Here is a 26,865-nt window from a genome sequence, read left to right on the forward strand (position 1 = left end):
AACAGCCGCACAGAACACTGCCCGAGGACAGCTCGCCCAGCACCGGGATGCAGCCAGCTCTGGGGCACAGCTGTGTGGGAACAGCCACACAGAACACTGCCCGAGGACAGCTCGCCCAGCACCGGGATGCAGCCAGCTCTGGGGCGCAGCCATGGGGGAACAGCCACACAGAACACTGCCCGAGGACAGCTCGCCCAGCACCGGGATGCAGCCAGCTCTGGGGCACAGCTGTGGGGGAACAGCCACACAGAACACTGCCCAGAAGGGGCTCACCTGGCGCAGAAATGCAGCCAGCTCTGGGGCGTGGCCCAGGGGGAACAGCCACACAGAACACTGCCCAGAAGGGGCTCACCTGGCACGGAGATGCAGCCAGCTCTGGGGCGCAGCCATGGGGGAACAGCTGCACAGAACACTGCCCGAGGACAGCTCGCCCAGCACCGGGATGCAGCCAGCTCTGGGGCACAGCTGTGTGGGAACAGCCACACAGAACACTGCCCAGAAGGGGCTCACCTGGCGCAGAAATGCAGCCAGCTCTGGGGCGCAGCCATGGGGGAACAGCCACACAGAACGCTGCCCAGAAGGGGCTCACCTGGCACAGAAATGCAGCCAGGTCTGGGGCGCAGCCATGGGGGAACAGCCGCACAGAACGCTGCCCAGAAGGGGCTCACCTGGCACAGAAATGCAGCCAGGTCTGGGGCACAGCCATGGGGGAACAGCCACACAGAACGCTGCCCAGAAGGGGCTCACCTGGCGCAGAAATGCAGCCAGCTCTGGGGCGTGGCCCAGGGGGAACAGCCACACAGAACGCTGCCCAGAAGGGGCTCACCTGGCACAGAAATGCAGCCAGCTCTGGGGCGTGGCCCAGGGGGAACAGCCACACAGAACGCTGCCCAGAAGGGGCTCACCTGGCACAGAAATGCAGCCAGCTCTGGGGCGCAGCCATGGGGCAACAGCCGCACAGAACGCTGCCTGGGGGCGGATCGCCCAGCACCGAGATGGAGCTGCTTCCGGTGCCCCATGGCAACCCCCCTGTGGAGCTGGCTTCGGAGGGCCCCCACCTCCCTGCAGCATTGCAGGTGCCATCTGCCCTTACCTTGGGGTCCACCTGCCTCCCCGCTGATAGGAGCTACCCCAGCCAACGTGGAGGGGGCTGGGAGCCAGGACTCCTGTCCCCCCATCTAACCCACTTCCAGACTCCACCTGAAAAAAGCCCCCCTGGCCCCCAAGCCTCCCGTTACCCCCCCAATAGATGAGCCAGCTGCAAGGCTCTGGGTAAGTTGGCAGAGACTGTGCTCAGTGCACAAGGACCAGCCCCGAAAGGCTCAGTGCAGGCCTAGTGTAAGGGAAACTGAGGCACGATGCCAGGAGGTAAACGTGGCCCTATGGGAGTAAAAGCGAAACCAGGAGTCCCGCCAGCCCAGCACTGGGGAGAGGACCCAGGCGTCTAGCCCCCCGCCCCATTGGGTTGGAAGAGGTGGATGGGAAAAGCTGATTCCAAGGTTATGGGCTCTCTGGCTGGCTCGCACAGCCGCCTAGCTCCCCTCCCTCCCAGCCAATAGTTTATGCAGGCGGCCAGGGGCCTGGTTACCACAGAAACACCATGCAAATAACTTCACTGCTAATTAGGGTTTTAACCCTTCAAGGCTGGAATTCACAGGGCGTGGGCGGCTCGCCCAGGGCTGAGATGCAGCCGCCTCTGGGGCGGGGCGCCAGGCAAACAGCCGCATAGAACGCCGCACGGAGGCAGCTCGATGGGCACCTCTGGGGCTTCTACCTGGGGAACAGCCCTCGGGGGGGCACCCAGCCTGCCCCCCATGCAGCTCACCAGGATAACGGACTCCGGCCCAATCTCATGCTTGCGGGCAGCTGGCTGGGGGTCAGGCAGGTCGTTCCCCTGCCCCACAGCTGGCCTGTTGGCCGTGGGTTGGATTTTTCTCTGTCCTCCCCCCCCCCCCCCCGAGCTGGCATGTGGCAGGGCGCAGCTGCGCCGAGGCGCCAGGAGGGGAGGGGCGGGGTGCAGGGCTTGGGGGTCACCCGGCCGAGCCTCACCAGCCCCGCCCACAGCTCTGTCTGCGCTGGACCCGCCTCCCAGCCCAGTCCCCCGCCGTGCCCCTGCCCTCCTCCCGCCACAGCCCCCCAGCTGGTACCTGCCCCCCCAATCAAGACTGACCTACCAGGCAGCCAAGGAAGGGAAAATCTGGTTTATTTTGTTGCAAAAGACACACTCCACGCGCACACGCACACGCACACACACACACACACACAGACAGGCCTGGAAAAGCAAGAGCCAGATCTGCCCCCAGCCCCCCCCCCCCCCACCATTCCAGCCCCACTGGGCTCAAACCTTCCAAGCCGGATCCCCGGGGAAGGGTTTTTAAAAGCAAGTTCAATAGCATGATTCTAAAAGTCGCAGGGGGGGGTCGGGCTGCCCCAGGATACCCCCCCCTTTGAGAGGGACGGGGGTGAACAGCCCCCAGGCTGCACTGGGAGAGGCGAGGAAACGGTTAAAACCAACGGGGGGGTTCAGCCGCTGCCCCCCGGCGGCGTCCGGCTCTACTGCTCGTTGGGGTTCGGGTTGGCATCGGGGTACTTGGTGAGGTCAAAGGTCAGCACTTTGCTGATCACGCAGTCCCCTTGCTGTGGAGAACGGAGAGGGGGTCAGACGGCTCCAGGGCCTGCAGCCCCCCCACCCCCGGCGCCGGGAGGGGTGCCCGTACCTCGGGGTACACCCCGATGAGGCTCTCCGCCTTGGTGTAGAACTCCTCCTTCAGCGAGATGACGATGGCCTGGAAGTTGCAGGCAGACTGCTCCTTGATGTAGTTTGCCACCTGGGGGGCACCGGGGGAGGTCAACAGGGGTCCCCCTTGGTCTCCGCCCCCCCGGCCCCAGAACCTCGCTCTGCCCAGCTCCCCGACCCCCAACTCTCCTGCCCCTCCCCACGCACCTTCCCGATGTTGGTGTTGTCCAGCGCCGCGTCGATTTCGTCCAGCACGAAGAAGGGGGCGGGCTTGTAGCTGGGGGGAGGGGGGAGACGGGCAGTTCACGGCGGAGGAAGGACCGTGAGAGGCGCCCACAGCCCCGCTCTGACCACTAGCCCCCACTCCCCTCCCAGAGCCAGGAGAGGCTCCGCCCCCCCGCCCAGCAGCCCTACCTGTGGATAGCGAACAGCAGGGCCAAGGCGGCCACGGTCTTCTCCCCTCCCGACAGGTTGTCCATGGGCCGGAACCGCTTGCCGGGGGCCACGCAGTTGTAATTGATGCCGTCCAGGTAGGGCTCCTCGGGGTTCTCCGGGCCCAGGAAGGCCTGCGGGGGCGGGACCGCGCCCAGACGGGTCAAGGGCCACGAGCGTCGCCACGGGGGAGCGGCCAGCTCGCCTGGCACAGCCTGCCTTTCCCGGGTGGGGGGGGTCGAAGGGGCCGGGGGGGGGGGGTCGAAAGGGGGGGGTCCTGGGGGGGTCGAAGGGGGGGGGGTGAGGGGATGCGGGGGGACCGGGCCGGGGTGGGTCCCGCGGGACCAGGCCAGGGGGGATCCTGGGGGGCCGGGGGGGATCCTGGGGGCCGGGGGGGGCGGGGGCTCACCTGGGCGCTGCTGTTCCGGGACAGGGCCTTGTAGATCTCGTCGATGTTGGTGGCCACGGACTCGAAGCAGGCGTTGAAGCGGTCGAATCGCTCCTTCTTGATCTGCTCAAAGGCCTGCTTGGCCTTCTTGGCTCGCTTGCGGGCCGCCTCGAACTCTGCCGGGGGCGGGGTGTGAGCGGGGACCCGGGGGGCCGGCTCCCGCCCCGCCCCGCCCGCTAGCCCCCCCCCCCCCCCCTCCCGCCCCGCCCGCTCCCCCCCCGCCCCGCCCCGCCCGCTAGCCCCCCCCCTCGGCCGGCTCCCGCCCCGCCCCGCCCGCCCCCCCCCCCTCGGCCGGCTCCCGCCCCGCCCGCTAGCCCCCCCCCTCGGCCGGCTCCCGCCCCGCCCGCTAGCCCCCCCCCCCCTCGGCCGGCTCCCGCCCCGCCCCGCCCGCTAGCCCCCCCCCCCCTCGGCCGGCTCCCGCCCCGCCCCGCCCGCTAGCCCCCCCCCCCCCGGCTCGCCCCGCCCGGCCCCCCCCCCCCTCCCGCCCCGCCCCGCCCGCTAGCCCCCCCCCCCCCTCGGCCGGCTCCCGCCCCGCCCCGCCCGCTAGCCCCCCCCCTCGACCGGCTCCCGCCCCGCCCCGCCCGCCCCCCCCCCCTCGGACCGGCTCCCGCCCCGCCCCGCCCGCCCCCCCCCCCCCCTCGGCCGGCTCCCGCCCCGCCCCGCCCGCTAGCCCCCCCCCCCTCGGCCGGCTCCCGCCCCGCCCCGCCCGCGCCCCCCCCGCCCCGCCCGCCCCCCCCCCTCGGCCAGCCCCGCCCCGCCCGCTAGCCCCCCCCCCCCTCGGCCGGCTCCCGCCCCGCCCCGCCCGCTAGCCCCCCCCCTCAGCCGGCTCCCACCCCGCCCCGCCCACTAGCCCCCCCCCCTCGGCCGGGTCCCACCCTGCCCGCTAGCCCCGGGGGCCGGTACCATCGGACGTCTCCTGGAACTTGTCGCGGACGCTCTCCAGCTTCTCCATGGCCTTCATGTTGGGGGCGGCGATTCGCTGCAGGACGCTCTGCTGCTCGTTCAGCTTCTGCTGCAGCTGGTTCATCTCCTGCCTGATCTCGTCCTCCGCCTGGGCGTCCTGGGGGCGGGGCGCAGGGGTGGGGCGGGGCGCGGGCAGAGAGGGGCGGGGCGCAGGGGGCGGGGCCAGCCGCGGGCAGAGAGGGGCGGGGCCAGCCGCGGGCAGAGAGGGGCGGGGCCAGCCGCGGGCAGAGAGGGGCGGGGCCAGCCGTGGGCAGAGAGGGGCGGGGCTCGGGCCACAGCGCCCTCAGCCATCTACCCCCCACGGCGACCCGAGTGCCGCAAGGATCCTCCCCCACCCTCCGGCAGAGGCAGGATCTCCCAGGCTGGGTTCTACAGGGCAGGACCGGGGTGGGGGGCGGGGGGGTCTCTCCGGGGGGGCGGGGCCCACGCACCTTGAGCTCCTCGGACAGGTCGCTGTAGTCGATCTCGATCAGGGCCTCCCGCGCGTACATGTTGGACGTGCGCTGGGAGCTGCTGACGGGCTCCTCGCCGTGCGCCCCGCCCTGCGGGAGGGGGGGTGTGAGGGGGGGCCACGGCAGCCCCCTCCCCTTCACACTCCCGTAGGGCCGGGCCCCCTTCGCAGCCCCCATTCGCCCCACTGCCCTGCCCCCGCAAGACAGCCAGCCCCCTGCTCCCCTGCCCCCCCGCACCACAGCCGTCCCCCACAGCACAGCCCCACTCCCCTGCCCCCCACACCACAGCCCTGCCCCCGCACCACAGCCCCACTCCTCCCCTGCCCCCACACCACAGTCTCACTCCTCCCCTGCCCCCCACACCACAGCCCCACCCCCCCGCCCCCCACAGCACAGCCCCGCCCCCCACAGCACAGCCCCGCCCCCCACAGCCGCCTCCCCAGCCAGCCCCCACCTCCTCCTGGCTGATGTCGTCCATGGTGCCCTTGGAGAGCGGCAGCTTGATGTCCTGCATCTTGCAGGCCTGCAGCAGGTTGTGCCGGTCGCTGCGCTTCTGCTCCAGCTTGGTCTCGATGGCCGTCACCTCCTTCTGCAGGTGGGTCATCTCCCTGCCGGGCGGCGGGGCCAGGCTGAGGGGCGGGGCCAGCCCCGGCCCCGCCCCTCGCACACATCTGCCATGCGCCAGCCCCGCCCCTTGCCCATAGCGGTCCTTCACCGGCCCCGCCCCTCACCCAGCATGCGCCAGCCCCGCCCCTCACCCACAGCTGTCATTCACCGGCCCCACCCCTCGCCCACAGCTGTCATTCACCGGCCCTGCCCCTCGCCCACAGCTGCTGTTCACCGGCCCCACCCCTAGGACACGCCCGCCATTCACTGGCCCCGCCCCTTGCCCACCATGCGCCAGCCCCGCCCCTCACCCACAGCTGTCATTCACCGGCCCCGCCCCTCGCCCACAGCTGTCATTCACCGGCCCTGCCCCTTGCCCACAGCTGCTGTTCACCGGCCCCACCCCTAGGACACGCCCGCCATTCACTGGCTCCGCCCCTTGCCCACCATGCACCAACCCCGCCCCTTGCCCACAGCTGTCGTTCACCAGCCCCGCCCCAAGGACACGTCTGCCATTCACTGGGCCCGCCCTGAGCCAGCCCCGCCCCTCGCCCACACCTGCCATTCACCGGCCCCACCCACGCATCCTCCTCCAGTGATGGAGTCAGTGGCCCCGCCTCCCATGGGAGCTACCATACACCGCCCCCACCCCCCTGCCACACCCCCCACAGGCCTCCGTCACTCACGGGCTCTGCAAGGCCCCGCCCACTCCTGGTGTCACTCACTTGTTAGCCCCGCCCAGTTTCTTGCGGATCTCCTCCATCTCGTGGTTCTTGTCGTTCACCTCGGATTTCTTGGCCAGGTGCTGGTTCTTCAGGTCCTGCAGCTGGGCCATGGTCTCGTCGATGATCTTCATGTGCCGCTGCTCCTCCTGGGCGGGGCAGAGGGCAGTGAGCCCCGCCCACCCAGGGCCAGGCCCCGCCCACCCAGGGCCAGGCCCCGCCCACACTGCTCTTGGGGGGAGCAAGCTCCTCCCACCGAGCCCCAAGGGACAGACGGGCCAAGCCGGCTCCGCTGAGCCCCGCCCCCCCCTCGCCGGGGTCACTGGACAGGGAGCCCCCCGACACCCGGAGCCCCCCCCGACACCCAGAGCCCCCCCACCTTCTTGAGCTTCTCGATCTCCGTCTCGTCCTTCTTGACGGTCTGCTCCCACATGTGCACCTTCTCCTGGTCTTCCTTCAGCTGGTTCCGCTCGAAGTCCAGCTGGATGCCCAGACGCGTCTTCTGGTTCTCAAACTCCAGCCTGCGGGGGGCAGACGGGTCTGGCACTGCGCCCCTGGGTGCTGCAGGGGCTGGGGGGGGGCAGAGGCTGTCCCCTTTGGGGGGCTGCTCCCTCCTGGCCGGGGGGGGGGGGGGGCTGGTACCTTTTCTTGGCAATCTCATTCTGCCGCTTCACCTTCTCCTCCTCGAACTCCCGGATGTTCCTCACCCCGATCTCCCGGCAGAACTCCTCGAACACCTCGTCCTCCACCTGGGGGGTGTCAGACACTGGCTGGGGGCGACCCTCCCCCCACCCTGACACCCCTCCTGGGCCCAGGATACCAACCCAGCACCACCCAGGAGCCCAGCAGCCACCCCGCGAGGCAGCAGGGATGTACTGCAGGCCCCCCGCAGGGCCCGCGTCCTCCCAACCCACAGCCCCGCCCCCCCGCAGGGCCCGCGTCCCCCCAACCCACAGCCCCGCCCCCCGCAGGGCCCGCGTCCCCCCACCCACAGCCCCGCCCCCCCGCAGGGCCCGCGTCCCCCCAACCCACAGCCCCGCCCCCCCGCAGGGCCCGCGCCCCCCCAACCCACAGCCCCGCCCCCACGCAGGGCCCGCGCCCCCCCAACCCACAGCCCCGCCCCCCCGCAGGGCCCGCGCCCCCCCAACCCCCCCCACCCAGCCCGCCCCCGTCCCCCCCCCAACCCACAGCCCCGCCCCCCGCAGGGCCCGCGTCCCCCCAACCCACAGCCCCGCCCCCCCGCAGGGCCCGCGCCCCCCCAACCCACAGCCCCGCCCCCCCGCAGGGCCCGCGTCCCCCCAACCCACAGCCCCGCCCCCCGCAGGGCCCGCGTCCCCCCAACCCACAGCCCCGCCCCCCCGCAGGGCCCGCGCCCCCCCAACCCACAGCCCCGCCCCCCGCAGGGCCCCGCGCCCCCCCGCCCCCCCGCAGGGCCCGCGTCCCCCCAACCCACAGCCCCGCCCCCCCGCAGGGCCCGCGCCCCCCCAACCCACAGCCCCGCCCCCCCGCAGGGCCCGCGCCCCCCCAACCCACAGCCCCGCCCCCCCCCGCAGGGCCCGCGCCCCCCCAACCCACAGCCGCGTCCCCCCAACCCACAGCCCCGCAGGGCCCGCGTCCCCCCAACCCACAGCCCCGCCCCCCCGCAGGGCCCGCGCCCCCCAACCCACAGCCCCGCCCCCCCGCAGGGCCCGCGTCCCCCCCAACCCACAGCCCCGCCCCCCCGCAGGGCCCGCGTCCCCCCCACACACAGCCCCGCCCCCCGCAGGGCCCGCGTCCCCCCAACCCACAGCCCCGCCCCCCCGCAGGGCCCGCGTCCCCCCAACCCACAGCCCCGCCCCCCCGCAGGGCCCGCGCCCCCCCAACCCACAGCCCCGCCCCCCCGCAGGGCCCGCGTCCCCCCCACACACAGCCCCGCCCCCCGCAGGGCCCGCGTCCCCCCAACACACAGCCCCGCCCCCCCGCAGGGCCCGCGCCCCCCCAACCCACAGCCCCGCCCCCCCGCAGGGCCCGCGTTCCCCAACCCACAGCCCCGCCCCCCCGCAGGGCCCGCGCCCCCCCAACCCACAGCCCCGCCCCCCCGCAGGGCCCGCGCCCCCCCAACCCACAGCCCCGCCCCCCCGCAGGGCCCGCGCCCCCCCAACCCACAGCCCAGCCCCGCCCCCCCGCAGGGCCCGCGTCCCCCCAACCCACAGCCCAGCCCCCCCGCAGGGCCCGCGTCCCCCCAACCCACAGCCCAGCCCCCCCGCAGGGCCCGCGTCCCCCCAACCCACAGCCCCGCCCCCCCGCAGGGCCCGCGTCCCCCCAACCCACAGCCCCGCCCCCCCGCAGGGCCCGCGTCCCCCCAACCCACAGCCCCGCCCCCCCGCAGGGCCCGCGTCCCCCCAACCCACAGCCCCGCCCCCCCGCAGGGCCCGCGTCCCCCCAACCCACAGCCCCGCCCCCCCGCAGGGCCCGCGTCCCCCCAACCCACAGCCCAGCCCCCCCGCAGGGCCCGCGTCCCCCCAACCCACAGCCCCGCCCCCCCGCAGGGCCCGCGTCCCCCCAACCCACAGCCCAGCCCCCCCGCAGGGCCCGCGTCCCCCCAACCCACAGCCCAGCCCAGGGCCCCCCACAGGGCTCGCGTCCCCCCACACACAGCCCAGCCCAGCCCCCCCGCAGGGCCCGCATCCCCCCCACACACAGCCCAGCCCAGGCCCCCCCGCAGGGCCCGCGTCCCCCCAACCCACAGCCCCGCCCCCCCGCAGGGCCCGCGTCCCCCCAACCCACAGCCCCGCCCCCCCGCAGGGCCCGCGTCCCCCCAACCCACAGCCCAGCCCCCCCGCAGGGCCCGCGTCCCCCCAACCCACAGCCCAGCCCCCCCGCAGGGCCCGCGTCCCCCCAACCCACAGCCCCGCCCCCTCCGCAGGGCCCGCGTCCCCCCAACCCACAGCCCCGCCCCCCCGCAGGGCCCGCGTCCCCCCAACCCACAGCCCCGTCCCCCCGCAGGGCCCGCGTCCCCCCAACCCACAGCCCCGCCCCCCCGCAGGGCCCGCGTCCCCCCAACCCACAGCCCCGCCCCCCCGCAGGGCCCGCGTCGCCCCAACCCACAGCCCCGCCCCCCCGCAGGGCCCGCGTCCCCCCAACCCACAGCCCAGCCCCCCCCGCAGGGCCCGCGCCCCCCCAACCCACAGCCCCGCCCCCCCGCAGGGCCCGCGTCCCCCCAACCCACAGCCCCGCCCCCCCGCAGGGCCCGCGTCCCCCCAACCCACAGCCCAGCCCCCCCGCAGGGCCCGCGTCCCCCCAACCCACAGCCCCAGCCCCCCCCGCAGGGCCCGCGTCCCCCCAACCCACAGCCCAGCCCCCCTGCAGGGCCCGCGTCCCCCCAACACACAGCCCAGCCCAGCCCCCCCGCAGGGCCCGCGTCCCCCCAACACACAGCCCAGCCCCCCCGCAGGGCCCGCGTCCCCCCAACCCACAGCCCAGCCCCCCCCGCAGGGCTCGCATCCCCCCAACCCACAGCCCAGCCCCCCCGCAGGGCCCGCGTCCCCCCAACACACAGCCCAGCCCAGCCCCCCCGCAGGGCCCGCGTCCCCCCAACACACAGCCCAGCCCAGCCCCCCTGCAGGGCCCGCGTCCCCCCAACACACAGCCCAGCCCAGCCCCCCCGCAGGGCCCGCGTCCCCCCAACACACAGCCCAGCCCAGCCCCCCCGCAGGGCCCGCGTCCCCCCAACACACAGCCCAGCCCAGCCCCCCCGCAGGGCCCGCGTCCCCCCAACACACAGCCCAGCCCAGCCCAGCCCCCCCGCAGGGCCCGCGTCTCCCCAACACACAGCCCAGCCCAGCCCCCCCGCAGGGCCCGCGTCCCCCCAACACACAGCCCAGCCCCGGCCCCCGCAGGGCCCACGTCCCCCCAACACACAGCCCCGCCCCGGCCCCCAACCCACAGCCCAGCCCCGCCCCCCCGTAGGGCCCGCGTCCCCCCAACCCACAGCCCCGCCCCGGCCCCCAACCCACAGCCCAGCCCCGCCCCCCCGCAGGGCCCGCGTCCCCCCAACACACAGCCCAGCCCAGCCCCGCCCCCCCGCAGGGCCCGCGTCCCCCCAACACACAGCCCAGCCCAGCCCAGCCCCCCCGCAGGGCCCGCATCCCCCCAACCCACAGCCCCGCCCCCCCGCAGGGCCCGCGTCCCCCCAACCCACAGCCCAGCCCCCCCGCAGGGCCCGCGTCCCCCCAACCCACAGCCCAGCCCCGCCCCCCCGCAGGGCCCGCGTCCCCCCAACACACAGCCCAGCCCAGCCCCCCCGCAGGGCCCGCGTCTCCCCAACACACAGCCCAGCCCAGCCCCCCCGCAGGGCCCGCGTCCCCCCAACACACAGCCCAGCCCAGCCCCCCCCGCAGGGCCCGCGTCCCCCCAACACACAGCCCAGCCCAGCCCCCCCGCAGGGCCCGCGTCCCCCCAACACACAGCCCAGCCCCGGCCCCCGCAGGCCCACGTCCCCCCAACACACAGCCCCGCCCCGGCCCCCAACCCCACAGCCCAGCCCCGCCCCCCCGTAGGGCCCGCGTCCCCCCAACCCACAGCCCCGCCCCGGCCCCCAACCCACAGCCCAGCCCCGCCCCCCGCAGGGCCCGCGTCCCCCCAACACACAGCCCAGCCCAGCCCCCCCCCCCCGCAGGGCCCGCGTCCCCCCAACACACAGCCCAGCCCAGCCCCGCCCCCCCGCAGGGCCCGCGTCCCCCCAACACACAGCCCAGCCCAGCCCAGCCCCCCCGCAGGGCCCGCGTCCCCCCAACCCACAGCCCAGCCCCCCCGCAGGGCCCGCGTCCCCCCAACCCACAGCCCCGCCCCGGCCCCCAACCCACAGCCCAGCCCCGCCCCCCCGCAGGGCCCGCGTCCCCCCAACCCACAGCCCAGCCCCGCCCCCCCGCAGGGCCCGCGTCCCCCCAACACACAGCCCAGCCCCGCCCCCCCGCAGGGCCCGCGTCCCCCCAACACACAGCCCAGCCCAGCCCCCCCGCAGGGCCCGCGTCCCCCCAACACACAGCCCAGCCCAGCCCCCCCGCAGGGCCCGCGTCCCCCCAACACACAGCCCAGCCCAGCCCCCCCGCAGGGCCCGCGTCCCCCCAACCCACAGCCCCGCCCCCCCGCAGGGCCCGCGTCCCCCCAACCCACAGCCCAGCCCCCCCGCAGGGCCCGCGTCCCCCCAACCCACAGCCCCGCCCGGCCCCCAACCCACAGCCCAGCCCCGCCCCCCCGCAGGGCCCGCGTCCCCCCAACCCACAGCCCAGCCCCGCCCCCCCGCAGGGCCCGCGTCCCCCCAACACACAGCCCAGCCCCGCCCCCCCGCAGGGCCCGCGTCCCCCAACACACAGCCCAGCCCCGCCCCCCCCGCAGGGCCCGCGTCCCCCCAACACACAGCCCAGCCCAGCCCCCCCGCAGGGCCCGCGTCCCCCCAACACACAGCCCAGCCCCAGCCCCCCCGCAGGGCCCGCGTCCCCCCAACACACAGCCCAGCCCAGCCCCCCCGCAGGGCCCGCGTCCCCCCAACACACAGCCCAGCCCAGCCCCCCGCAGGGCCCGCGTCCCCCAACACACAGCCCAGCCCCCCCGCAGGGCCCGCGTCCCCCAACACACTGCCCAGCCCAGCCCCCCCGCAGGGCCCGCGTCCCCCCAACACACTGCCCAGCCCAGCCCCCCCGCAGGGCCCGCGTCCCCCCAACACACAGCCCAGCCCAGCCCCCCCGCAGGGCCCGCGTCCCCCAACACACAGCCCAGCCCAGCCCCCCGCAGGGCCCGCGTCCCCCCAACACACAGCCCAGCCCCCCGCAGGGCCCGCGTCCCCCCAACACACAGCCCAGCCCCCCCGCAGGGCCCGCGTCCCCCCAACACACAGCCCAGCCCCCCCGCAGGGCCCGCGTCCCCCCAACACACAGCCCAGCCCAGCCCCCCCGCAGGGCCCGCGTCCCCCCAACACACAGCCCAGCCCAGCCCCCCCCCGCAGGGCCCGCGTCCCCCCACACACAGCCCAGCCCAGCCCCCCCGCAGGGCCCGCGTCCCCCAACACACAGCCCAGCCCAGCCCCCCCGCAGGGCCCGCGTCCCCCCAACACACAGCCCAGCCCCCCCGCAGGGCCCGTGTCCCCCAACACACAGCCCAGCCCCCCGCAGGGCCCGCGTCCCCCCAACACACAGCCCAGCCCAGCCCCCCCTCAGGGCCTGCGTCCCCCAACACACAGCCCAGCCCAGCCCCCCCGCAGGGCCCGCGTCCCCCCCACACACAGCCCAGCCCAGGCCCCCCACAGGGCTCGCGTCCCCCAACACACAGCGCTCCACTGTCTGATCTCTGACGGTCACGGGAGCAGGCCCCGGTGGAGCGCAGCCGGCACAGCGCACTGCATGGGGCAGGCCGAGAGAGGCCACACGGACCCCCCCCCCCCCCGCCCCCCGCGTTGCAGCAGGCGCCAGGCAGAGGCCTGGACCCCGCCCCCCAGGCTCACCTGGTTCATCTTCTCCTTGAGATCCTTCATCTCCCGCTCCCGGCTCTGGATGATTCGTTTGATGTCGTTGATGCGGGGCCCGAAGTTGGCCAGTTCACTCTCCAGCTTCGACTTTTCCTGGGGGGGGGGGGGGGGGTAAATACCCAGCGGGGGGGCTGCCTGCCTGCCCCCAGCCACCTCCAGCTCCCTCTTCTGCCCCGGTCCTGTCCCCTCCCACCCAGCAGCCCCCGCCCCACCCCACCCCAGCAGCTTCCCCCCAGGACCTTTTACAGCCCCACCCCCACCCGAGAGGCATCTGTCCTGTCCCCCCGCCCGGAACAGATGCCTGGGAGCCCCCCAGGAAGGGGCGTGGGGGGGTCACTCCGCTGTACCTGGAGGTTCAGGGCCAGGTGCCGGGTCTTGGTCTGTTCCAAGTCGCTCTGGGAATATTTCAGCCGCATCTGCAGGCCGTGGGCCTGGGACTGGACCTGCCGCAGCTCCGCCTCCTTGCGCTTGGCCTTCATTTGCTCCTGAGGCGGGAGGGAGGGGTTACCAGCAGCCGGGGCACAGCTGCACGGACCCCCCCCCCAGCACGGACCCCCGCCCCCCCCCCCCAGCACGGACCCCAGCCCCCCCCCCCAGCACGGACCCCAGCCCCCCCCCCCAGCACGGAGCCCAGCCCCCCCCTCCCTGCACGGACCCCCGCCCCCCTCCCAGCACGGAGCCCAGCCCCCCTCACCTTCAGCTCCTCCGTCAGCCTCTCCTTCTTCTCCTTCAGCTTGTCCACGGCCTTCTCGTCCCAGCGCCGGGCCTTGGCCTTCAGGTCGCTGGCGCCGCCGGAGATCACCCCCGACTTCTGGAAGAGCGTGCCGTCCAGGGCGACCGTCTGGGGGCGAAGGCGCGGCGGGTCAGGGCAGGCAGCGCGGGGGGGCGCGACCCTGGCGCCCTGGGCCCTAGAGATCACCATGCGGCGCGCTCCGGGCCCCGCCCCTTCCGGGAGCTCCTCCCCCATCCCTGCCCGGGGCTGGGAGTGGCTGTTGGTTCCCCTGGCGGGGCCGGGCTAGATGCTGGAGAGTGAGGGCTCCAGTGACCCGGAGCCGGGGTCTGCACTGAGCCGGGGCCAGGCTCACCTTGTGTCTCTGGTGGCCCCCGAAGGCGATGCGCCGGGCGTCCTCCACGTTGTCGCACACCAGGGCGTTCCCGCAGGCGTACTGCAGGGCCTTCTTGATGTGGGGCGGCTCGTAGCGGATCACGTCGATCACCAGCTTGGCCCCCTTCAGCTCCCGCAGCTTCTCGTCCGTGGGCTTCACCTGGGCGGGCAGAGCGCGGGTGAGGGGCGGGGGGGGGCTGGGGGGCGGGGGGGGGAGGCTCCGGGGGGGGGGGGGGGGTTTGTCCTGCTCAGCTGGCTTGAGAGAATTTGGGGGGTTAATAACTGTGAAGGCGAAGAGCGAGGGCGATTTGGAAACACCCCCCCAGCACTTTGATTTCATTCATTGAAATCGTCCCCGTCGGGCCGGGCCACGAGGGAGAGCCACGTTTTCAGCCATTTCCCGCCGCGCAGGCGACTTGGGGACGCCCGCCCGGACGCGGCTTTCTGAGCCCCCGGGCGCGGGTCGGCCACCCCAAGGCACCCGCAGCGGACGGCCTGAGATCAAACTGCCGCGGCTCCTGGCTCGGCCGAGATGGAAACTTCCACCGAGGGCTGGCAAGAGCTTTGGCGAATGGGGGCGTCATCCCCAACGGTCTGGGCGCACTGGAGAAATGGTCGGAGGTCAACAGGCTGAAGTTTAACAAGGACCAAGGCAAAGGGCTCCACTTAGGAAGGACCAATCCGTGTCACACACAGAACAGGAAGCGACGGTCTAGGGAGGGGTCCTGCAGAAAGGGATCTAGGGGTCAGAGCAAACGCGATGGATCAACGGGAGCGCTGTGAGCCGGACACGCGGAGTCGTTCTCCCGCTCTGCTCTGCGCTGGTCAGGCCTCCGCTGGAGGACTGTCCCCAGTTCTGGGCACCACGGTTCAAGGAAGACGTGGAGACATTGGAGAAAGTCCAGAGAAGAGCAACAAGACTGGCCGGAGCTAGGAGGGGAGGCTGAAAGAACTGGGCTGGTTCCGTTTGGAAAGGAGCCGGCTGAGAGGGGACGTGAGCAGTTTTCAGGGATCGGAAAGGGTGCCACAGGGAGGAGGGAGAAAAATGGTTCCTCTGTCCCGTCCTCAGAGGCCCAAGGAGCAAGGGGCTTGAACTGCAGCCAGGGAGGTTGAGGCTGGACATCAGGAGACACGTCCTGCCTGTCAGGGGGGTGACACACTGGGATAAGTTGCCTGGGGGTTGTGGAATCTCCGTCCCTGGAGACACTGAAGAGCAGGTTGGACAGACGCCTGCCAGCGACGGACTAGACGGTGCCTGGTCCTGCCTGGACTCGACCTCGCGAGGTCCCTTCCCGCTCTAGGATTCTGAGATGGAATCAGTGTGGGGGGGCAGGCAGCAAGCTGCAGACACCCCAGAGGTGAGCAGCGGGTCAGCGCCGCCAATGCCAGAGGCGTCAGAGGGAATGGACAGGACAGGCCAACGCTGCAGAGATCCATCCTGCAGCGGTGAGTTCCACAGGCCAACGCGTGCTGGGCAAATCCTTCTCTCGTGTGCGCTAAGCCGCTGCCTCTTCAGCCCCTCGGTGACCCCTGGGCCTGGGGGTCTGGGTGGGGGGAGCGACTCATTCCCTGCCCCCTCCCGCCCTGCCCCTCCCAGCCAGCTCTTCTCCAGCTTCTCGCCCCCCCCGCTGCCAACTGGCCGCCTCCCGCTGTGGCCCGGTTCGGCCTCTTTTCCGCCCCGAGCGCGGGCGGCTGCATTCCAGCCCCGCGGCGCGAGGGGATTTCCCGCCCCCGCAGCCGAGCGAACCCGCAGCGGCTCCGGGCTGCGACTCACCTCCAGGTAGTCCAGGGGCAGGAAGGTCTCCGGCTCGCCCCGCTGCTCCTTGATGTACTGGATGCAGTCGCGGCCCGTCTTCTCCGAGTCCACGATGATGGCGTCCATGTTCTTGCCCAGCACCTTGGTGACGGCGATTTGGTATTTCTTCTGCGTGGGCTGGCAGAGGTCGATGAGCCGCCCGTACTGCGCAGGGGGGCAGGGCGTGAGCGGGGCAGGGACCCCCGGCGCCGTGCCCCCCCCCCGGTCCCAGCCCCCCCACGCACCACGGAGCCGGGGTAGAGGCGCTTGATGCTCTCCATGATCTCGGCCTTGCGCTGCTGGCGGCTGTTCTCCTGGCGGTCGATGCGGGCGTCCCCCAGCTGCTCCATCACCTGGTTCAGCTCCTTGTTGATCTCGTCGATGCGCCGCTTGGCCAGCTCCACCTCCTCCGTCAGCTCCCCCTCCAGCTTCTTCTGCTCCTCCAGCGACTGCCTGCGCGGCGCGGGGGGGTGAGTGCGCAGGGGCCGTGCCGCTGGGACCGGGGGGCCTCCCCCCCGCCTGGCACATTACCCTGTGCCGAGGGAGATCGCCCTCCCCGCCAACGCCCATCGCCACCCATGCACCCAGCACCCGCCTGGCACCCACCTGCACCCCACCAGTGCCCAGGGAGATCGCCCTCCCCGCCAACGCCCATCGCCACCCACGCACCCAGCACCCGCCTGGCACCCACCTGCACCACCCCACCAGTGCCCAGGAGATCACCCTCCCCGCCAACGCCCATCGCCACCCACACACCCAGCACCCGCCTGGCACCCACCTGCACCCCACCAGTGCCCAGGGAGATCACCCTCCCCGCCAACACCCATCGCCACCCACGCACCCAGCACCCGCCTGGCACCCACCTGCACCCCACCAGTGCCCAGGGAGATCACCCTCCCTGCCAACGCCCATCGCCACCCACGCACCCAGCACCCGCCTGGCACCCACCTGCACCACCCCACCAGTGCCCAGGGAGAGCGCTCCCCTGCCAGACACCCACTGCCCCCTGCCCGAGGAGAGCGCCCTCCCCACTCACCGCCCTCCGTGCCCGGCCCCGACTGCCACTGGAGAGCACCCCCATGCCAACTACCTGCCCTGCTCCCTGCAGCATGGCGCCCCCAGGATCCACTGCCATGGGAACTGGTCCCCCTAGTGCTGGGCCCTGAAAGAACCAAGGGAGAGCCCCCCCGGCCCGGCGTACTTGCTGGTAGCGATGTACTCCTCCAGCTTCTCAATCCGCTTCTGGTTCTCCTCGATCTCCCGCAGCTTCTGCTTGATCTTGGCCTGGGGGGGCAGGAGCATGAGACGGACGCACAGATGGCAGGACGGGGGGAGGGGCAGACACTGGCGAAGGGTCCCAGCAGCAGTGAGGGGCACGGATGGGCGGTGGGGGGGGAGCAGGAGCTGGCGGGGGTCACAGATGGGTGGCACCGGGGAGGCCCAGGCTGCCAAGAGAGGAAATTGGTCTCACCTCGGTCTCCACTTTCTTCCTCTCCTCCAGGTCCAGCCGGTCCTGATCCGCTTTCTGGTCCCGGTTAAACTTCTCCAGCTCCTGGGCCAGCGTGGCAGCTCTCTTGCTGGCCTCCTCCTTCAGCCGGTGGTACTTCTTCACCTGCGGGGCGGAGGAGAACAGGCGGGCCACAGCCTCAATCCCCAGCTGCTCTCAGCTGCAGACACCTCTGGGGTGGAGCGCTGGGGACCAGCCGCACACAACGCTGCCCAGGGCCGGCTCGCCTGGCGCGGATGGATAACCTGTTCTGGGGCGGAGCGCTGGGGACCAGCCGCACACAACGCTGCCCAGGGCCGGCTCGCCTGGCGCGGATGGATAACCTGTTCTGGGGCGGAGCGCTGGGGACCAGCCGCACACAACGCTGCCCAGCGCCGGCTCGCCTGGCGCGGATGGATAACCTGTTCTGGGGCGGAGCGCTGGGGACCAGCCGCACACAACGCTGCCCAGGGCCGGCTCGCCTGGCGCGGATGGATAACCTGTTCTGGGGCGGAGCGCTGGGGACCAGCCGCACACAACGCTGCCCAGGGCCGGCTCGCCTGGCGCGGATGGATAACCTGTTCTGGGGCAGAGCGCTGGGGACCAGCCACACACAACGCTGCCCAGGGCCGGCTCGCCTGGCGCGGATGGATAACCTGTTCTGGGGCGGAGCGCTGGGGACCAGCCGCACACAACGCTGCCCAGGGCCGGCTCGCCTGGCGCGGATGGATAACCTGTTCTGGGGCGGAGTGCTGGGGACCAGCCGCACACAACGCTGCCCAGCGCCGGCTCGCCTGGCGCGGATGGATAACCTGTTCTGGGGCGGAGCGCTGGGGACCAGCCGCACACAACGCTGCCCAGGTCCAGCTCGCCTGGCGCGGATGGATAACCTGTTCTGGGGCAGAGCGCTGGGGACCAGCCGCACACAACGCTGCCCAGGGCCGGCTCGCCTGGCGCGGATGGATAACCTGTTCTGGGGCGGAGCGCTGGGGACCAGCCACACACAACGCTGCCCAGGGCTGGCACGCCTGGCGCGGATGGATAACCTGTTCTGGGGCAGAGCGCTGGGGACCAGCCACACACAACGCTGCCCAGGGCTGGCACGCCTGGCGCGGATGGATAACCTGTTCTGGGGCGGAGCGCTGGGGACCAGCCACACACAACGCTGCCCAGGGCCGGCTCGCCTGGCGCGGATGGATAACCTGTTCTGGGGCGGAGCGCTGGGGACCAGCCGCACACAACGCTGCCCAGGTCCAGCTCGCCTGGCGCGGATGGATAACCTGTTCTGGGGCGGAGCGCTGGGGACCAGCCGCACACAACGCTGCCCAGGTCCAGCTCGCCTGGCGCGGATGGATAACCTGTTCTGGGGCGGAGCGCTGGGGACCAGCCGCACACAACGCTGCCCAGGGCCGGCTCGCCTGGCGCGGATGGATAACCTGTTCTGGGGCGGAGCGCTGGGGACCAGCCGCACACAACGCTGCCCAGGGCCGGCTCGCCTGGCGCGGATGGATAACCTGTTCTGGGGCGGAGCGCTGGGGACCAGCCGCACACAACGCTGCCCAGGGCCGGCTCGCCTGGCGCGGCTGGATAACCTGTTCTGGGGCGGAGCGCTGGGGACCAGCAATACCACTCATTTTGGACAAGGGTTGAGGAGAATTTCTGTCTCCAACTGCGACTGCAGCTCCCCGGAAAGGCGGCAGCCGGACCCGCGCAGAGCCAGACGGGGGCTCCCCGGAAAGGCGGCAGCCGGACCCGCGCAGAGCCGGGCGGGGGGCTCCCCGGAAAGGCGGCAGCCGGACCCGCGCAGAGCCGGGCGGGGGGCTCCCCGGAAAGGCGGCAGCCGGACCCGCGCAGAGCCGGGCGGGGGCTCCCCGGAAAGGCGGCAGCCGGACCCGCGCAGAGCCGGGCGGGGGCTCCCCGGAAAGGCGGCAGCCGGACCCGCGCAGAGCCGGGCGGGGGCTCCCCGGAAAGGCGGCAGCCGGACCCGCGCAGAGCCAGGCGGGGGCTCCCCGGAAAGGAGGCAGCCGGACCCGCGCAGAGCCGGGCGGGGGGCTCCCCGGAAAGGCGGCAGCCGGACCCGCGCAGAGCCGGGCGGGGGGCTCCCCGGAAAGGCGGCAGCCGGACCCGCACAGAGCCGGGCGGGGGGCTCCCCGGAAAGGCGGCAGCCGGACCCGCACAGAGCCGGGCGGGGGCTCCCCGGAAAGGCGGCAGCCGGACCCGCGCAGAGCCGGGCGGGGGGCTCCCCGGAAAGGCGGCAGCCGGACCCGCGCAGAGCCGGGCGGGGGGCTCCCCGGAAAGGCGGCAGCCGGACCCGCGCAGAGCCGGGCGGGGCCTCCCCGGAAAGGCGGCAGCCGGACCCGCGCAGAGCCGGGCGGGGGCTCCCCGGAAAGGCGGCAGCCAGACCCGCGCAGAGCCGGGCGGGGGCTCCCCGGAAAGGCGGCAGCCAGACCCGCGCAGAGCCGGGCGGGGGCTCCCCGGAAAGGCGGCAGCCAGACCCGCGCAGAGCCGGGCGGGAGGCTCCCCGGAAAGGCGGCAGCCGGACCCGCGCAGAGCCGGGCGGGGGCTCCCCGGAAAGGCGGCAGCCGGACCCGCGCAGAGCCGGGCGGGGGCTCCCCGGAAAGGCGGCAGCCGGACCCGCGCAGAGCCGGGCGGGGGCTCCCCGGAAAGGCGGCAGCCGGACCCGCGCAGAGCCGGGCGGGGGGCTCCCCGGGTCCAGCTCACAGCGCCCCGGTTCTTCAGCCCAGAGGGACACTGGCTAGTTCTGCACCCAGCGTGGTCGTGCCCGAGCCCCTCACGTAAAAGCATCTTAAGCATCAGCCACAGGCAGCCCCGCCTCGTACCTGGTTCTCCTCCAGGGTGAGGTCTCGCCCCTGGCTCTGGCTCTCCTCCTCCATGCGCTCCTCGAACTCCTGCCGCGCCTTCTCCACCGACAGCATCTCCTTCTCCAGCTCGTCCATGTCGCCCTTGCGCTTCTTGTACTGCTTCTGGGCGTTCTGCAGGGACTTCTTGGCCGCCTCCAGCTTCTTGATCTTGTGGGAGGTGTTCTCCTTGGCTTTGATGTACTGCGGCCGCTTCTGGTTCAGCTCCGAGTCCTTCTCCCTGGGATGGGGGGACACCACGAGTTCCAGATCCCAGCCTGCTCGGCCGTGACCCCAGGGTCCTAGGCCATCCAACCTGCACAGCCCTCCTGCTCCGCTCAGACCACAGTGCTTCTAAAGTGTCCGTCTAGGCTGTCCTAGACAAGCCAACGTACGCAGCGTCACCTACTGACGCGAAATCACCACGTTTCTAGGCTGTGCAGTGTTCTAGGCTGCCCAACCTAGACAGCGTCACCTACTCATGCGAAATCACCACGTTTCTAGGCTGTGCAGTGTTCTAGGTCGCCCAACCTAGACAGCGTCACCTACCCCTTGCGAAATCACCATGTTTTTAGGTTGTGCAGTGTTCTAGGCCGCCCAACCTAGACAGTGTCACCTACCTAAATCAACGATTTAGATATTGGCATAGAAAGGATGCTTATTAAGTCTGCAGGTGATCCCAAGCTGGGAGGGGTGGCAAGTGCTTTGGAGAACAGGGTCAGAATTCAAACTGATCTGGGAAAACTGGAGAAATAATCGGAGGGAAATAGGATGAAGTTTAATAAGGACCAATGCAAAGGGCTCCACTTAGGAAGGAACAATCAGCCCCACACACACAGAACGGGAAGCGACTGTCTAGGAAGGAGTCCTGCAGAAAGGGATCCAGGGGTCAGAGGGGACCACACATTTTGCTTCTGGGCTGCATGAACAGGAGTGCTGTGAGCAAGACACGAGGAGTCGTTCTTCCGCTGTATGTGCTGGTCGGGCCTCAGCTGGAGGAGTGTCCCCCGTTCAGGGCACCACATTTCAAGGAAGATGTGGAGACATTGGAGAAGGTCCAGAGAAGAGCAGCAAGACCGATGGCCGGTCTAGAGAACGAGCTAGGAGGGGAGGCTGAAAGAACTGGGCTTGTATAGTTTGGAAAGGAGCGGACTGAGGGGGCCATGAGAATGGTCTTCAGGTATTTAAAGGGTGTCAAAAGGAAGACGGAGAAAAATTGTTCCCCTTGGCCTCTGAGGACAGGACAAGAAGCAATGGGCTTGAACTGCAGCAAGGACGGTTTAGGTCGGACATTAGGAAAATCTTCCTGTCGGGGGTGACACACTGGGATAAATTGCCTGGGGGGCTGTGGAATCCCCATCTCTGGAGATCTGGAAGAGCAGTTTGGACACACGCCTGTCAGGGATGCTCTAGACGGTGCTTGGGCCTGCTGCGAGGCCACGGGGCTGGACTCAATAACCTCTCAAGTCCCTTCCAGCTCTAGTGCTCGGTGATTCTACCGCCTGCTAAATCACCACGTTTCTAGATCATCTCTGGACAGCATCATCTCGCTCACCGGCTCTCACCAGCCATAGACGCTGTGCTTGGCCACCCAGGCGAAATACGGTCACCTCCGGGCCCTGAGCGCGAGACGCCACCCAGCTAGCAAATAGGACCCCGCCTTGTCCTGGATCATTTTGTTTCTAGTGTTTATGTTTATACAACAAAAGGCTACGCAACCTAGTGTGGCCTACTCAGTTCTAGATCACCTCACTCTAGAGCGGTCTTCTCAACCCAGGGCTCAGTGAGATCTCTATTACAGCAATATAATAATACAGTCATATCCGTTCTGCGGGTGCGGCCCACATACTAGAGAGAGCGCTGCATGTGCGGCCGACAGTTCTAGAGATGACATTCCTATTACTCTAGACCACCCTACCCAGCCAGGTGCACCTGACATGCTGCAGATCAATGTTTCTGGAGTCCAAATCCATCCTGTTCTAAGCCACCCAACCCAGACAGCCTGTTCTAAACCCTGGTTTTCTAGAGGTTTGCCGGAGTGTCATTCTAGAGCACGCGCTGCAGACAGCATTACCAATCTGATTCTCGAGGGCACATCCAAACAGCTACGGATCATCCAATCTAGACAGTGTTACATGCCGCATTGTGCATAACCTTGTTCTAGAGCATGCTGCTTCGGGTCCTCCACTTCATCGTTCACCCACATACCTGCACCCCCACTTCCTGGTCTAGAGCGGCCATGATTCTAGAAGGGACCACCACCGCCACCCTCATTCTAGAACACGCCCCATTCCAGAATAACCTCCCTACCCGTTCGACACCGTACTGATGCTGAACGAGTCTGACCCAACCTCCCCTTATTCTAGGTAACGCTCAGTTCCAGATCGCACCACGGGGAGCAGTCACCACTCCACCGCACCTCCTCACCTCACTGCAACCCAATTCCGTTCTAGATGGCGACGCCAACCTGCTGGCTCCAGCCTCACTCCCACACCCTCAGCTCTAGACCCAGTTCCCTTCAGAACGACACCAAGCTGCCCAAATCCGAACCGGTATTCCCTCGCTCTGGACAGGGCTCCTGAGTGGATCACACCCTCCCCTTTCCCACCCACAGCACATTCTAGATTAAGCCCTGCCCTCCCGTGTTAGAGTGCGGCCCTACCTCCGCTCCTGGCCCAGCGAATCACAACGCTTCCTGAGCACAGCCTCGCGTTCTGCCATCTCACTCCCGTTCTAGAAGGCCCTCCATGTAGCGCCACACCCCATTCTAGAGCCCAGCCACCGTCTGTCCTAATGCGCCTCTTAATTCTGGAGCACAGCCGGCCAGGCTTTCTAGTGTAACCCTGGGTTCTAGAGTGCAGCCCACACCCGCTCACGCTCCAGAACAAAACCTCTCCTTCCCGCCTGATGTGCAGCCCCTCCTGTAGACCTAGAAGGGGAAGGGCCATTCTGGAATGCAGAAGGTCTAGAGCCCGGCTCTGGTTCTAGAGGTCCTGTTTGGCCGTGCACGAATCCAAGAAGCATCCCTCCTCCAGGTCTAGGCCACAAGAGCATCTCCTGGTTCCCAGCCCTGCTCCGGGCACGGTCCCCTCCCGCGCCAGCACCCACACCGGCCTCACTTGATCTCCTTCTCGATCTGCTGCTGCTCCCTCATCATCTTGCCCAGCTCCTTCTTCTTGTCCTTGAGCTCGTCCTCCACCCTGTCCATGCGCTTCTTGTCCTTGTCAATCTCCTTGTTCTTGGAGCCCAGCTCCTTGTTCAGCTTCTCGATCTCCGCCTCATTGTGGTACAGCTTGAAGAGCTGCAGCTGGACCTGGGCCCGCACCACCTCGTCCTTCAGGCGCTGGTACCGGTCCGCCTGCCCAAGGGGGATGGGGAGTAAACGCTGGGCCCGGGGGATCCCCCCCACCAGCCCCTCGGAATCCTCGTCCCGCTGCCGCCTGCCCAGGTAAGGGATCCCACAGCCCCGCCCCCACCCCGCCTGCCTTGACCCCCACTCTCCCTCCCTTCCTCCCTTCCCCACAACCTCACTTTCTTCCTGTGTGCCCAACCTCAGCCGCCTACCCCTCCAGCCCCCGGGGTCTAAGAGGTCCTACTTTGCACATAGCACACAGCTCCTTCCTACCCCCCGCTCCCCAATTCCCACTCAGATCCCCTGCCCACCAGAGCCCCCTCACAACCCCCATATTCCACCCCGCTCTGGCCAGCCCCACGCCCAGCCACTAGCACCAGCCTGCCCTCCAGCCCCATTTAACCTCTCTGGGCAGCCCCACCAGCTAGAGCCCTCCTACCCCCACAACGCTCAGACACCAGCCCAGCCCCACCTCCCATGCGCCCTGTAACACCACTACCTCCTCCTTGCCCTGGCTCTGTGCCGGTCAGCTCTCAGCCCACTCCATGGGCACCCCAGCCCATCTGCAGCCCCCCACCTCCTCCTTCTCCTGCTTGGCCTCCTTGCGCTCGGCGGCGATGTTCTTCTTGCGGTGGTAGTTGAACTGCGTGTCCTCCTCGGCCTTCACCATCTCCTTCTTGCGCTTGTCGTACTCCTGGGCCAGCTCCCCCGAGCGGCTGATCTCCTCAAACAGCGCCGTGCGCTCCTTGGGGTTCTTCATGGCGATGGACTCCACCGCCCCCTGCGGCCAGCGGGACAGGACCGGGTCAGGCCTGGGGACCGGCCCTCCTCCCGCCCAGCCCCACCCGGAGCGGGGAGGTGAAAACGGTTATTCATTCAGCCGCTTTAACTCCCACCTCGTCGCCCGAGCTCCGGCCCCGAGGTCCAGCTCCTAGACCCGCCACGGCCACAGGGTCCTGCCCCCAATCCCGGCGCTCCTGCCCCAGGTATGCCCCAGCCCAACGCAGCTAGCTGCCGCTGCAGGTCCCCAACCGAGGCCAGTGACCCGCTAAAACCTGCTCCCTGGGCCACTTCCCGCTTGGCTGCTCACGTCAGCCCCTCACCTGGAAGACAAGGAAGTTCCTGGCTTTGATGAGGATCCCCAACTTCTCCAGCTCCTCGCTGTACTCGCTCAGCTGCACCACTTTGTTATTGATCTTGTACTCCGACGAGCCCCCTGCAAGAGACGCCGGGGAGTATCGGTCCCTGCCCACGGCACCCGACACACGGCTCGGTGCCCCCCAGGGGGAGACCCCCCCGCCCTGCCGGCCGCGGGAGCCCCGCCCCGGGTCTCACCCACGATGACGCGGGCGAAGGTGCGGTCCTCGGCCCCCTCCTCGGAGTACACCATGCTGACGAAGGCGCGGCTGGCGGCCGGCTTGCCCACGGGCGCCCCATGGATCAGGTCCCGCAGCGTCTTCACCCGCAGGTTGCTCGTCTTCTCGCCCAGCACGAAGCTGATGGCGTCCATGAGGTTCGACTTGCCTGGGGGGGGAGCGGGAGAGGGGGGTTAGCGCCATGGGGCCGGGGCGCTGGGCCGTACCATGCACCTTTCAGGGAGGCTTGTCCCTGGAGAGCACCGTTCCCCTTCCCCCCATGGGGGGTTCCTACACCCCTTGGGTGGGGGGGGTCACTCCATGGACTGGACCATTCCTTAGTGTGGGGGGGCTCATAGGGTCTCACCTGCTCTACCTCTCGTGGGGGGGTCACTCCATGGACTGGCCCATTCCCCAGTGGGGGGGGCTCATAGGGTCTCACCTGCTCTACCTCTCGTGGGGGGGTCACTCCATGGACTGGCCCATTCCCCAGTGGGGGGGGGGCTCATAGGGTCTCACCTGCTCTACCTCTCGTGGGGGGGTCACTCCATGGACTGGCCCATTCCCCAGTGGGGGGGGGGCTCATAGGGTCTCACCTGCTCTACCTCTCGTGGGGGGGTCACTCCATGGACTGGCCCATTCCCCAGTGGGGGGGGCTCATAGGGTCTCACCTGCTCTACCTCTCGTGGGGGGGTCACTCCATGGACTGGCCCATTCCCCAGTGGGGGGGGGCTCATAGGGTCTCACCTGCTCTACCTCTCGTGGGGGGGGGGTCACTCCATGGACTGGCCCATTCCCCAGTGGGGGGGGCTCATAGGGTCTCACCTGCTCTCTCTCTCGTGGGGGGGGGTCACTCCATGGACTGGCCCATTCCCCAGTGGGGGGGGCTCATAGGGTCTCACCTGCTCTACCTCTCGTGGGGGGGTCACTCCATGGACTGGCCCATTCCCCAGTGGGGGGGGGCTCATAGGGTCTCACCTGCTCTACCTCTCGTGGGGGGGTCACTCCATGGACTGGCCCATTCCCCAGTGGGGGGGGCTCATAGGGTCTCACCTGCTCTACCTCTCGTGGGGGGGGGGTCACTCCATGGACTGGCCCATTCCCCAGTGGGGGGGGCTCATAGGGTCTCACCTGCTCTACCTCTCGTGGGGGGGGGTCACTCCATGGACTGGCCCATTCCCCAGTGGGGGGTTCCATGGACCGTCCCATCGCCCACCCCCACGGGCCGTACCCCGCGCGCGGGAAAGGGGCTCCCGGGGGGGAGGGATGCGCGGCGCGTACCACCCCCATGAGGGGTCCGTGGAACGTCCCACCCCGTGGGCGGGGCCCTGGGAGCAGGGTTCCATGGACCGCACCACTCGCGGCGGGGGGCCGCGGGCCGTACCACCCCTTACCGGAGCCGTTGGGCCCGATGATGGCGGTGAACCTCCGGAAGGGCCCGATGATTTGCCGCCCCTTGTAAGACTTGAAGTTCTCGATCTCGATCAGCTTGAGGAACCCCATGGCTAGGGCTGCCGGGGCCCGCGGGGGGAGGGGCTACGGTGGCCCGCGGGGGACACGGGACCCGCGGGCGGGCGGGAATCTTGGCTCCCGGGTCGGGCTCAGCCACCCCCCCACAGCCGCCGCGGCCGCTGCTAGAGCAAAATCGCGCGAGAGGCGCCACTTCCCGCGAGACCCAGCCCGCCGTGAGGGGCGGGGCGACAGCGGGCTTATTTGCATACAGGACCAGGTGCCTTCCAACAGGGGCCGCTCTCCAGAGCGAGATTTGCATATCTGGCTCCGCCCCCTCAAGGGCTCTACTCTCTCTCATTGGGACCTGCCGCCAGCGCGCGCTCTGAGCTCAGAACGCCCCGCCTCAGAGCATGATTTGCATACAGGGGAGAGAGCCCCGCCCCCTGCGCTCTCTCCCCACTGATAGGGTCCCGCCAAATAGCCTTATTTGCATGGACCGCCCCGCTCCGCCCCCCGGGGCAACCTTCCGGCTCACCGATCCGCCTCCGGAGGATGATTTGCATGACCAGCCCCGCCCCTCCCCGCTGATAGGCCCGACGC

The 26,865-nt window shown here is 70.7% G+C and overlaps 1 protein-coding gene across 1 annotated transcript; it reads right to left on the reverse strand.

Moving 5' to 3' along the window:
- Positions 1-2,297: 2,297 nt before the first annotated feature.
- On the reverse strand, positions 2,298-26,470 carry SMC1A (structural maintenance of chromosomes 1A). The gene is made up of 25 exons (XM_089770208.1): positions 26,208-26,470; positions 24,794-24,982; positions 24,562-24,674; positions 24,036-24,239; positions 23,226-23,464; positions 20,089-20,347; positions 17,234-17,374; positions 16,964-17,046; positions 16,008-16,215; positions 15,742-15,927; positions 13,948-14,127; positions 13,557-13,703; positions 13,210-13,347; positions 12,839-12,955; positions 7,003-7,109; positions 6,740-6,881; positions 6,364-6,509; positions 5,487-5,640; positions 5,012-5,122; positions 4,521-4,677; positions 3,579-3,733; positions 3,152-3,303; positions 2,945-3,014; positions 2,718-2,828; positions 2,298-2,637 (listed from the first exon to the last, which is right to left on the reverse strand). The coding sequence occupies exons 1-25, from the start codon at positions 26,314-26,316 to the stop codon at positions 2,554-2,556; spliced, it is 3,702 nt and encodes a 1,233-aa protein (XP_089626334.1). The 5' UTR covers positions 26,317-26,470; the 3' UTR covers positions 2,298-2,553.
- Between the last annotated feature and the right edge of the window lie 395 nt (positions 26,471-26,865).

This window comes from Pelodiscus sinensis, chromosome 18 (assembly GCF_052426305.1).
Source record: "Pelodiscus sinensis isolate ZL-2025 chromosome 18, ASM5242630v1, whole genome shotgun sequence".
In the NCBI taxonomy this organism is placed as follows: Eukaryota; Metazoa; Chordata; order Testudines; family Trionychidae; genus Pelodiscus; species Pelodiscus sinensis.